The sequence below is a fragment of the Microtus oregoni genome, unplaced genomic scaffold (assembly GCF_018167655.1).
Source record: "Microtus oregoni isolate MIOR12 unplaced genomic scaffold, Mior012 000127F_ref0000509, whole genome shotgun sequence".
In the NCBI taxonomy this organism is placed as follows: Eukaryota; Metazoa; Chordata; class Mammalia; order Rodentia; family Cricetidae; genus Microtus; species Microtus oregoni.
Window position 1 is genome coordinate 1,043,193 of NW_024544770.1, and position 12,813 is coordinate 1,056,005.

The 12,813-nt window shown below is 39.4% G+C and overlaps 1 protein-coding gene across 2 annotated transcripts in view; it reads right to left on the bottom strand.

Moving 5' to 3' along the window:
* Positions 1 to 12,813, bottom strand: part of LOC121444478 (protein WWC3-like) — a 109,497-nt gene that overhangs the window by 53,064 nt on the left and 43,620 nt on the right. For both annotated transcript variants that reach the window (XM_041646287.1, XM_041646286.1), the window contains exons 4-5: positions 6,479 to 6,555; positions 5,019 to 5,098 (exon numbers count right to left, since the gene is read on the bottom strand). In XM_041646287.1, coding sequence (XP_041502221.1) covers positions 5,019 to 5,098; positions 6,479 to 6,555 — 157 coding nt within the window. The remainder of the gene's footprint in view (positions 1 to 5,018; positions 5,099 to 6,478; positions 6,556 to 12,813) is intronic.

The window sequence follows — 12,813 nt, forward strand, 5'->3', positions numbered from 1 at the left end:
ACTAGCAATGAGTCACATTAAGATAATTTTCAAGTTAGGTTCCAAAAACTTGAGGGCAACAGAGTCCAGTGATCTTTCACTGAAATAGCCCACTTAAGACATTTTTCAAGATAAATAATGCTTCTATTTTCTGAAGACTTTTACAAAGATCCCTGAGGGAAATAAATGCAAGTGAATAACACCCATAGATGCTTTCATTCACCAATGAGAGAGGCAAAAATGCCATAGCTTGTCAATACATTCTGTTGGCAAAGTCATGGAAAACAGAAATGTTCACTTCCAATGGTAGGAAGACAAAATGATGCAGCTGCTGCAAGAAAATTTGGCAATGTCCAATATTTGAGAAATATATTTATCCTGTGACCAACGAAACTAACTTTTAAGTACTTATCCTAAGAGATACACATGTACAAAAGGAGACAGAAAGCTTAGAGGAAACATTATGCATGGCTGTAGCAAGCCACCAAAGCCAGAATTCACTGAAAATCTGGAAAATCAAGAACTGAAATTTAAATCAGGGAAACCATACAGGCCACACAAATTCTTTTCCTGAACAAATCAGTTATCAGGAAAAAAAAAGGAGAAGAGTCACAGATGAAGAGATTTAACAGATACACCAAACAAATGCACTGCGTGGGCCTCACTGGAATCTGGAGCCAAACAGAATGGGGAAACAAGGAAGCTCTTTGCTGATGGGTGCTTAGTAAGTGGGATAGTAGGACTCAGATTACATTCTAAAAGGGGTCTGTAGCTTTAGAAAAAGATTTATCAATTAAATGTGATTTGGGGATTTGTTTCAGTAAGAACTTAGGGAATGAGACAGGGCTATATATTTGCTAAGACTAGGCACTGTGGTGTTAAAATAGGGTGAGGGCTATAGGAGGCTTTAATTATATTCTTCTCTCTCCTTTTATATGTCTTCTATCATTGAAAACTTGCATCTCTACACACACACACACACACACACACACACACACAAATAAAAACTTCATCATTAATCTGGGGAATATAGCCAAGGCCAGCTCCCCTCCACAAATATTTACAGCATATATAGATTTAAAAAAATACAAAAGATTCTTTTTTCCTCCCTTGGACTCAAGCATAATGATGGATTTCCTTGCTAGCCAGGAAATTCACCAAGATAAACAAGTCAAGTTTAAAATGTTATAAGCAGCCAAACTCCTGTTGAGGTGCTCTGAAGCTTCTGGGAAGCAAGAACAGCAGACAATTTCTGGAGGAAAACCTAAGGCTGCGGCCCTAAACCGTTAGTAATTAAACAACTAACAAAACCATAAGCTTCACATTTATGTACAACACTTCATTTGTTATCTGAATTTAGAGTCTTGATTTCACAGTGACAGTGGGATGACCATTTTTTTCTCAAACAATTTCGCCATGAACAATATAAATATGCATGATTTATTTGTTTGAAACAGCAGAAAATTAGGATGTAAAAAAAAAATCTCTTAGTCAGTGGTACTCAGGGCAAGGTATCAGCTTGTTTTTCACTTGCAAAGAATTTTAAGAGTGATGCAATTATCTATGTTTTCTCCTTTTCCTGAGGTTGTATCACAGAATACAGTAAAGACATAGTGATAATGCAGCTTCCAACAGAGCAGTAACATGCTATTCAAGTAGGGCTTTCTCAGGGAGTTCCTTCCTAAAAGGTGTTTGGAGCCTGGCCCTCTGGTAGGGCACAGAAATAAAGGTAAGCTCCTCCCTCAGGACCAAGGCTAGGTCCACAATCTCCCCATCTACCTTTTGACAGGTATGTGTGGGTATCCTCTATGAGCTCAGACATGCAGGAAGAGCCTCCCCTTGGAAAGACAGAAGTTTACAATGACTGTTCCCAAGCATGGAGTTTGCTAAGACAAGCAGAAACTAACTAGAATCATCATACCTCTCTCTTTTAGAACCCCAATTAATGTCATGTCAGTTGCAGGCACGAAATTAAGCTTCTCCCTGTGTTCATTCATACTACATAGCAGGAGAAACAGAGGCCACCTCCTATGCTTGAGCCACTTACAGCTACTCCAGGTGAACTACTACTTCCTGGCAAGGCCAAAAGGGAAGTCCATTTTCCAGTTCCCAGCATATTTTATGTTCCAGATTATTCAATCTTAACCGGATACTATAAACTTTGTATTCAAACTGGGAAATGGGCTATCCACAATGGGCCATGAGAAGCACTGGGCACCAAGCTCAGCAATTCCCTGAAAAAGCCTTTGGGGAAAAGCACAAGAATTGGCTCCCTATGAGCTTTGAATCTACTGTACACCCTCAGAATCTTCCTGAACCATAGTCAGAACATTTTTTAAGTAAAAAAAAAAAAAAAAACAAAAAAAAAATTAAGTGGAGCACAGCTTCCAACATACAAAGAAAGAGCCCACTATCAAAATCTCAGATTATCCCACACAGGAGTAAAGCTACTGTAGCAAAAGGCATTGAAAGCAGGAAAATCAACCTCCTATTCAACTACATAGTCCAGGCAACTTTTTCATCCCTTTTATTCATCCCTTTTAAAGGAACAGTCATAACACACAGGGAAGTAACTTCGAAAGTGTTGAGAGATCTGGAGGCTCTCTGAATGATGGAGGAGGCACGGGTAGATAAAAAGCCTGCACCAATAATACACTGGGAAGCACTGCATCAAGCAGACCAAATGAGCAACAAAGCCAGTAGCCAGGAAGCATACAGTGACAATGCAGCTTCCTAGAGAGCAGCACTGGAGAAGAGGCTTGATTTGCTTAAGACAAAACTTTTAAAAAGCAAAATAAAAACAGCTGTGCTAACTGACTAGTGCTAATTCAAAGAATCTCAGATTGCAGAACCAAAACCCAGGCAGACCACACAGATTGCTCAGTGTTACTAGTAAAGAACAAAGAGGGATAATGACTTTAAAAGAGCTCAGAAGGCATTAGCTGATCGGCTTATCAAAACCCACCTGCAGGGGGCATGCCTGGGTTTCTGAATAAACTGTCACCTTTTTAACATTCCTGGGAGTCAGGGTCAGAAAATGCCAAGTTCCCCCAAGCAAAATCCAACAAATCTTCTGTTTTGTGTCTTCCCTGGTACCCAGATGACCTTAATATAAAAGGAACACATAAAGCAACCCTGAACCAACCCCAATCCTGGCTGACTACAAACGTCAGTCTCTGGCTGGATAAGTGGTTCACAAATTAAAGTACTTGCTGGATAAGCAACAAATAAGAAGGCCAGAATTATCAGAATTTCGATCACCAGAACCCATTTAATTGTCAGGTAGTGTGACAGCCTGCTTATAACTCCAGTACTCATAAGGTGGAAACAGGAGTTCTGGGTTCCATTGAGAATCCCTATTTTAATGAATAAGGTGGAAAGTGATGAAGACTCCTGGATGGCAGCCTCAGGCCTCCACATGCATGACATGCAGGTCCACCCACACTCAAACAAGCACACACAAACACACCCCAAACACATACATATGAAAAAGGAAAAATAAGTCAATCTCAATTTAATGATCAAAAATAATCTGATATGACCAGATCATACCCCTCGCACAAGGCTGAGGTAAATACACACAACAAACACACATCTATTAATTCCCCACACAGATCAGCATTGCCCTCATATTGTTACAGTGTTACTGAGTGTGAATCCAGGATACAAAACATGCTATGCTGCTCATCTTTTCCAATTACAATAACCATTACAGATGGACCCCCTACCTTGGTTGAAGGTTAACTAGATACCAGGTAATTTTACATTTTGGGCAAATAATTTGATCAGCGCTGCTAATCAACTGCATATTTTTACCCCTCCACCATTCTTCTGTTGAAGCCCTGGGCTCTAATGTGAAGGTACTTGGATGGGGCTGGTGGTTAGAAAAGGTCATATGTGTACCCACAAATGCCCTCAAAAGAAAAGGAAGAGAGATCAAAACTTACACAATCTCTCTCAGCCATGTAAGGATACAGTCAGTGTAAAGGTGACTCCAAGTCTGGAACTGGGTCATTTCTAGGAACAGACTCAGACTTCCAGACTACATGCATAATTATGAAATAAAAGTTCTTTAAGCCACCCAGTAGATGGTATTTTGTTGTAGCAAGCAGAATGGCTAAGACAATCGAGTAAAGAGGAGAAACACAGGCACAGAAAGCACATGCCAAGTTTAGCCAGTGGAACCAGGCTCTGAAAGGTCTCTGAAGAAATAAGTCTACACTACTTTCTTAAGAAGACTAATTCTTTCAGGCCAACATTATCACCATCTATAACCTGACTCTCATTCACTTAATGTCCTGATTTAATACAATTGTATTAAATTAAATTGAATTGTAAGAAATTTCTCCTCAAACTGTTTATAGGAATACGGTTCTAACTGCAAGGGTGAAAAGGAATTAGTCTTGCACTGTCCAGCAGTACTTTCTGTGATGGGAGTCTATAGCCTATGCTGCTCAGTGTGTACCCATTATCCCTGTGCTTCTCAACTGCAGGCACTTGACTATGTCTGGATATATTACAAACTGTCACAATGGAGTTGGTTGCTGCACAGTTCTTTGGTGTGCAGGATTGTCCACACCAAGAGACAACTAGCCCAAAATATCACTATTGTCATGGTACAGAAAATATGTCCTTCCCATGTGTGACCACTGAGAACTTCAGATGTGATTACTGAGACTGAGAAACTAGACTGTAATTTTATTATAATTAAATTTAGAATTAAAAATTTTAAGAGAAACTAATACAATCCTGAATTTAAAGGTAAATAGTCATGTGAGTCTTAAGCAGTACATCTATTTAAAAAGTATGCATAAATATAAAAAGGGTTTTGCTTCCCAAGTACTTCCATTTGAAGAAATAAGGTATCTGCAGGGAAAAGAAAGATTCTGATGTTTGAGATTAGAAAATAATGAGCAAAAATGAAAGCATAAAAGCTACAGTCTTGAGACTTTTGAACACAACGTGTTCAGGTATGAAATGTGTCAGAAAAAAAGGAAATCACAAGAAAATGCCGCCATGTACACATGCAAGTAACTCACTCTTGTAGGGTCTCCACACCCTTCTCTTTGTACTGCAGCTCCTGCTTCATCTGGGTCAGCTCTCGTTTTAATCTGGAAAGCTGAAAACAATTTTTTTTTCAATTCCAAGCAGCAATAAATTATTTGTACAATAGTCATCCAAGTTATTCCTTAGCTTTCAACTGCATGAATCACCCACTCTCCACTACTCTAGGAAAACTGCCTTGCTTAGATGAAAAAAAAAACCCACTCCTAAGGAGTGCTGTGAAAAACTGTCTTTTGGATATAGCATGGTGTTGCTCTTGTGAACTCACAGCAACTCTGGCTACTTGCTACAAGACTTGCACAAAATCAAGCCAGCCACAATTCCAGCATAGATGGAGAAGAGGGTCCCTTACTGAGAAGTTAATAGCTGATGGGGAAGGAAAAAACATCTTCTTGTCAGAATGTGGTCACTGGTAGAACTCCCAATGCTGAAGTAGATACCCACACATATGGGCAAACACTAATTGGACTTAGGTTATCAAAGAAAGAAAGAAAAGACACAAAGTTGGAAAAGAGATGTGTCGAGAGGATAGGGGGAGAGTTGGAAGGGGTGAAATGGTTAGTGGACATGATTATATTTCATTATATACATGTATGAAATTTTCCAATGAATAATTTTTAAACCCCTAATCCTGACAGGTCCTATGCAAGTGGGGACTAGTTGTTGTTTTTGAGGCTAACAATGTACATATCACAAAATGTAAAATTTTGTCATCTTCACTTGTATTTATTTCTCATAGATGTTACCAAGGATACTTGGAGCCTCTGACTACCTGAACCTCAATTCCCTTTTTTTTTTTTTTTTTTTTTGCTGAGTTTAAAACTTGAGAACTGAAACACACAAAGCCTATTTTATGGAATGGCACACCAGTAAAAGAGGAGGCCTCATTACCAAGATATTTCCCGAGCTTTGTCACAAAACTATATACGGATCCTCTCTCAGACAAGCAGGTGAATAAGGGCCTAAAGGGATGAGACAAAGTGTCACTTAATGAATGTAGGTGTCACCAGGGAAGGATCAGAATCCTTTTGATGAAGCACTGGCTATTAGGAACTGGCTCTAGACTAGCAACTCAAGGAGAACAACAGATACCAAGGGTCAAAAGCAATATTCTACTGGAAGCGCTGTGGCACTGGGCCCAGACACCGTTCCATCTTCCCAAATGGTTGGATGGTTTATAGTCTATCCTATAAAACATGCAATGGATACTGGCTACTTTTTGCCTGATGAGCAACAGCTTCAAAACAAAATATTTTTATGCTATTGCAAAACAAGTGCAAAATAAAGCAAAATGCAACAATAATTTGGGAAATAAAAATCTTACCAATATCTTGGTATCAGACATATCAATGACCACACAATGAATCACGATTAAGTATCATTACATAAAAATACATACAGTGCTTCCATTTGTGAAAACCCTGGTTTTACTTACCCTGTCCCGGCGACTTGCTATTTCTGCTTTAATCTGGTGTGGATCATATTTTGTATTAGTTGAATATCCGGAGAAGGCTAAGGAAAAAGAAAATGTTTTATTTTATAACAGGGTCTTTAAAATAAATGAACAAAAGAAACTTCTGATTCACCATGTTAATAACTGATTCTCAGTCTGGGATTTACACATGGATTCTGGCTCCAAAATTATTAACATTTCACAACCTCAAATCTTCTTGAGGTTTGATTTTTGCACTCGAATTTAATACATGTTCACATAAAAAAGCGTAAGTGACAGGTAAATAAACTGTTTACTTCTATTATAAATCTATGCGGGGTGAAGCCCACATAGACATGAGAGAAAAAATATGGTATGGAAAATTGTTTAGTTACTTTCTTTCCCATATAAACACACAGAAGTGACTAAATGATGGAATCATAAAGTTAACTATTGTTATTCCCCATGGTTTCATGTCAAAGGATTTTATCTTTATTGTCTTTACATCTATATTCTCCAGATGGGTAAGTGTTGCCATGAGAAAGAAAAAAAACCACTAAGAACATAAATATTAAAAGGCAGATAGCTTTCCAGTTCTGCCAAAATCTAGTTACTGTGTCCGTCTAACCAGACTGAAGGCAGTGTGATTATTTGTTCCTTAGAAACTGAACTAATATGTTCACACTTTGATCCTCAGTCTGTTTGGATGTCTGGCTAAAATAAGAAAGCTATAGTTTCTTAAACAGTGTCAAATATGTGATTTAATGCTTTTTAAAGACACAGTGTCATTGGTATGACTAGTCAATACCTGGGGTGAATAAACCCCACAGATTTGTTCTGGTCCACACAAAGCTACAAACCCTTTCTGGCATTCAAGTGGCTGAGATAGCCAGTATCTGTCCCTGCCCACCTCACCTTCTATGCTGTTTTTTCCTTTTATTACTATGACTTTTGTTTACATAGTTGAAGGCTTGGTGGTTTGTATTATGGCAACTTGATTTCGCTTCTCTTCCACAGTTTCATGATCTTCATTTGTGAGCCAACCCACTCAAGTATTATCAGCTTCCTGGTGCTTGTTGTCCCGTTCTTTCACTCCTGTGATTTTAGTTCCTATGATTGACACTCTCATGGTTTAACTTAGATGCTCACAACTAGAATTTAATTCAAGATCCTTTCTTCACTTTATATTGGAAAGGACAGCTTAAAACCATCAAGTAGCTTACACAGCAAGATTATTTAAAACTTCAATTAGAACCACATCCAAAGTTAATTTGAGCAGTTCAGAGCTCCTATTTTAAAAACAGCTCTATGGAAAATCTACTATTTCAGCCTCATTTAGTCAGAACTTCAAACAACCGAATCTACTGGAAATAAATATCTGGAAGAGTGCAATGTCTGCCAGTTTTATCTCAAATTATCATATACTTAGAATTGTGGTCTTCCAAGGACATGGAGGAAAACATTTTTATAATGCAATTCTTAGCTGGTCATGGTAGCTCACACCTGTAATCCGGGACTTGGGAATCTGAGGCAAAGGGACTGCTTTAAGCTGAAGGCCAGCATGGGCTACAGAGTGAGACCCTGTCACAAACAAGAACAAAATCCAAAATTCTTAGGCAAGGGATACAGATCATTCATAGACAATTTCATAGCATGAAAACAGTCTGGCATTTAACCGACAGCAGTCCCCCACCCAACCTACCCACACACCAGAATTCTATCTTAGATAAGAATGTTTATTTCCAAATTCTATAGAACTATCAATGTTACCTGATTCGTGAGTTTCATTTAAGATCAACAATGAATGTTATGGCTCAAGCAATGTTGTTTTTAAACAATTTTAAATTGTATGGGTATTTTGCCTGCATGTGTGTCTATATACTACGGAGTGCCTGGTGCCCACGGAGCCAAAAGAGGACATTGGATTGCAGGAACTGGAGTTATAGATGATTGTGAGCCACCATGTGGGTGGCTGGAAATCAAACCTGGGTCCTGAAAGACATTGGTGAGCCATCTCTCCAGTGCCTCAAACAATGTTTTTAACAGGCAAAAATCATTTATAAAAAATCTCCACATCAGGGCTAGGGAAATGGCTTAATTGGCAAAGTACTTGTTACCCAAACATCAAGACCTAAGATAAATCCCCAGAACTCATGTAAAGCCAGGTGTAGTACTGCACATCTGTAATCCCAGTGTCCCTACAACAAAATGAGAGGTGGAAGCAGGGGAATCTGCAGAGGCTTTTAGGTCAACTAATCTGGCAACACGTGTGTGCAACAACAAGATATTGTGTTTCAAGGTGGAATGTAAAGACCAACAGGTAAGGTTGCCTTCTAACTTCCACACATGTTGTGTATGCCCACTATTACACACACACACACACACACACACACACACACACACATACACTACACCAGGCTTAAAGGTCTCTGGTTAAATGTAATACATTCAAGTTAAACTTGTCAACTTAAAACAGGAGGATAATGGCAATTGTTAACATCTGGGATCTTTCCCACTGAGACTAGAAACTAACCCTACCATCAAAATTCAACAGCCTTAAACTCAGTAAGTTTCAGGACAGTCAGGGTTATACAGAAAAACTCTGTCTTGAAAACAAACCAAAACAACAAAAATCCCATGTTAAAAGCTAGTAACAGCAGAGCCTGGGAAAAAGCTCAGGGTATAAAGTACCTGCCACAGAAGCATAAGGACCTGAATTCAATCTTCAGAACCTGCATAAAAAGCTAGGTATGGTGGTATGTGTTTGTAATCCCAGTGCTAAGAAGACAGAGATAGCTGAATCCCTGGGGCTTGCTGGCCAGACAGCCTAGCCTAATCAGTGGGAGACTCTGTCTCCAAAAAGTAAATAATAGTTGTTAGAAAGTCCCTAAGGAACAATACCTGAGGTCTGGTCTCCACAGACATGTGCACTCATATGCACACATGTGCACCCATGCACACACACATATAGGTGCACACTTGAAAACACACACATACTAAGTAACACAGACCAAAAAAATGTTCCCGCCTTTGAAATTTTATAGGAAAAATTAGCAGGGACTTGAAAAACACATGAGAGCTGAGGTGGCCACTACTGTACATCTACACAGGAACCCCTCCATACCTGCACCTCTTGCTTCTCCCTAACAAAACCATAACACCAATTAGTAGCCATGCTTGGTATACTTAAGATAGATGGGGTGCTCCATGAAACAAGACTACCACCACAGAGGCTCCAAATCCACCAATGAAAATCCCCAACCCAATCTTGGGACGATTCCATTGTTCAAGAATTGCTAGTGTCCAGGCTACACTGAAACCATTTCTGTTCCTGTCTAAAATTAAGAATCCCAAGTCTGAGATGAAGGAAAAGGCAGTCCAGGCACCCAAGGCTGTGAATATATTTAATCTCCAGATGCTAAGAATAGTTGTGAGCACTGCAAAACTTTTAATAGTATAATTCAACTTATAAATAAAATGCTGAGTTCCAGTAAGTCTATCAGAACCACTCTCAGAGTCCAAGGAATAGCTTGGACTCCTGACTCCTTCTCACAGCACACACGTCACTTTTATTACATGATAGCCGCCTACCTCCAGCCCTGAGGTTTATAATAAAGATCAGACTGCCACCCCAAGTACCTCTTCTCTTTTGACAATTCAATGTAGAAAGACATTAAACTTAAGGGGGGTCTGTTCAGGAATATAATGTTGCTTTGGATGATATAATAATAATGACATAGTTTTAGCTAGACCACAACAAGTCAAAGTATACCTTATTATCATAGAGTGCCTTTCACATGCATTTTGCCTATTTTCACAAAATCTTTGCCAAGCAGGGAAAAGGATAATATTTTTCCTCTTATATACAGGAAAATCCTGGGGTTGTGGTGACTTGACCTGCACTATACCATCATTCACAGGAGGAATCACAACTAGGACTTGAGAGCCTGGTGAGTAATTCTCAGTAAACATGCTTGCCCATCTGTAGCCTTCGAAATTGAGGCTTGCTGACTAACATGTGAGAAAAATGCTGCGTGATCTATTTTTCTCTGGCCTGCTCCAACCTGCCTGTGGGAAGGGAAACAAAAGGATGACAGGATTGCCTAAAGCCCTCATCCTAAGCCAGACAAGCAGATGAGAAAACCTTTAGCAGAGTGCCGATGGAAGATAGTCTGAGTGGGATAGGCTTGGAGCCTCAGAAAGAATGTTGGCAGCACTGATGGCTGATAAGGTCAAGCTTTGCCACCACCTGACCAAAGAATCCAGGATGAGTCAGCACGTTCTCACCGGAGATAAGGCCGCCTCTTTCCCAGGCACCCAGAGACACTTGGGGCAGCTCAGCTCATTCTTGGAACCATGATAATAAAGTTACATTCCTGCTGCTAGATGGGACAAGTCACAGGCAATCTAGGCCACCAGACCTCAACTCAAGAATTACCTGAGAGTCTGTAAAGGAACAAACAATAAAAATGTCCAACTCCATCCACAGCTAATTAACAGGCAGTAGCAGTTGATAAAGGCCCTCCAGGAGACTTGTTCCCCATGGTTGACAACTGGTGTAGACTGAGGTTGAGAAACTTTTCCCATAAAGAGACAAATATTAAATATATTTTCTCAGTTCTCTGGGCCATACAGCCTGTCTCAAATACTTTATTCACTGTTGTAACTGCCATAGACAATAAGTGAGTAAATGGTCATGGCTCAGTTCCAAGAAGATGTTTTCACAAACACCTTCATGGATAGAATTCAGCCTGCAGGCCTAGCATAGTTTGCAGACCTGTGGCTTAGACTACAGTTCTACCACAGACAAGAACTGTTTTCCAAAGGCTCCTGCAAATGGTCACATAGTTCATCTAAATTCATGCAGAGGCTAGAGTTTCACAAGAATGAGGGAGTAACTACAGAAAAAAATTGCTGAGATAAAGAATGCATTAATCAGTAAAAGGAAGGCAAACGAAGAACATGTTGCAATGAAAAATGTAGAAGAGAATTCTACAAAATGGAGCTGTAGGAAAAAGTAGGGGTGTGTCCAGTGTAGAACTGTTTCATCTTGAGTGGTCTACAAAACATAAAATAGGACTGTACAATAGGCAGTGAGTTCAGGTACTCATAGACATGAAGGAGGGTTGTGATCTCTGTTCCTGGAGACATGTTTTCCCTAATACAGCAGAGAATCTGAATTTGTTTTAGTCAGGAACAAGGTGCAGATACTATTAGATACCAGATGGCCCAGCATTGGCACAAAATTTTCCTTCAGTGAATGGAGTTTCATTGTAGTGATTCTATAACTCAGGGGTAAATGCGTGAAGAGTGTGGGCAAAATGCACTTCCAGTCCTCCAATACTCTCGATATCCTTTTGTTCCAGCATTAGAAATGGCTGTTTTAGTTTGTTTCTAAGTGTATCATTGTTACTTCATTGTTCTGACAATCAGCCATTAGGGATGAATTGTGTCCCCAGAATTTAGTTCATACCAACAGCAAGCACTAAATGTCTGCGCAAAAAATGAATGGATGATTTATTGATCCAATGTGGTCCACAAGAAAGTCAAGAAATAGAAAGTGCTCTCACTTGTAGTTACCTCATGTGTTTTGCATAAGTTTTAGACACTTTATTAATTTATAGTCAGTCATTATTTTCAGATAACTTGGAAATGGAGGAGGGCTAAATGTGTTTCAAAATTGCAATCAGCACTTCTGATATGCCTTTTCCTTGTCTAAGAAAGAGTACAGAGAACTGAATGTCACAAACACATCTGGGTTCCAATCTAAGTCCAATCATCTCCTGGGTACATTACCTTAAAGAAATAATTTAGTCCAAATGATATTGTTTCTCATTCTCTCTCCCGCTTCTCCTCTCTCTGTGTATGTGGGGGGGAGTATTTGCTTGTGTATAAATCTGTTTGTTCATATCTGTGCCAGAGCACAAGTGTAGTGGAGATCAAAGATAGGCTCAGATTTTGTTTCTTAGGTACCACATTTTTTTTTTTCGGAGACAAGCTCTCTCACTGACTTGGAACTGCCAAGTAAAATAGGCTTACTGATCAGTGGTCCTTGGGGAATCCACCTGTCTCTACCTTCCTCAGTGCTAGGATTACAAGTATGTGGCACGATACCCAGCTTTTTTACATGGGTTCTGGAGATTGAACTCAGGTCCTAATGGTTACAAGGCAAGCATTTTAATGACTAAAACTATCTCCCCAGCCTCATATTCACTTTTTTTTGAGAAAACAATGAAGATCACAGCATGTGATTATCAATGGCAATCATACTAACATACAAGAAATATTAGCTTATTGAATACTGTTTTCCTTTCATTTCAAGTTATTATCAATGGAGG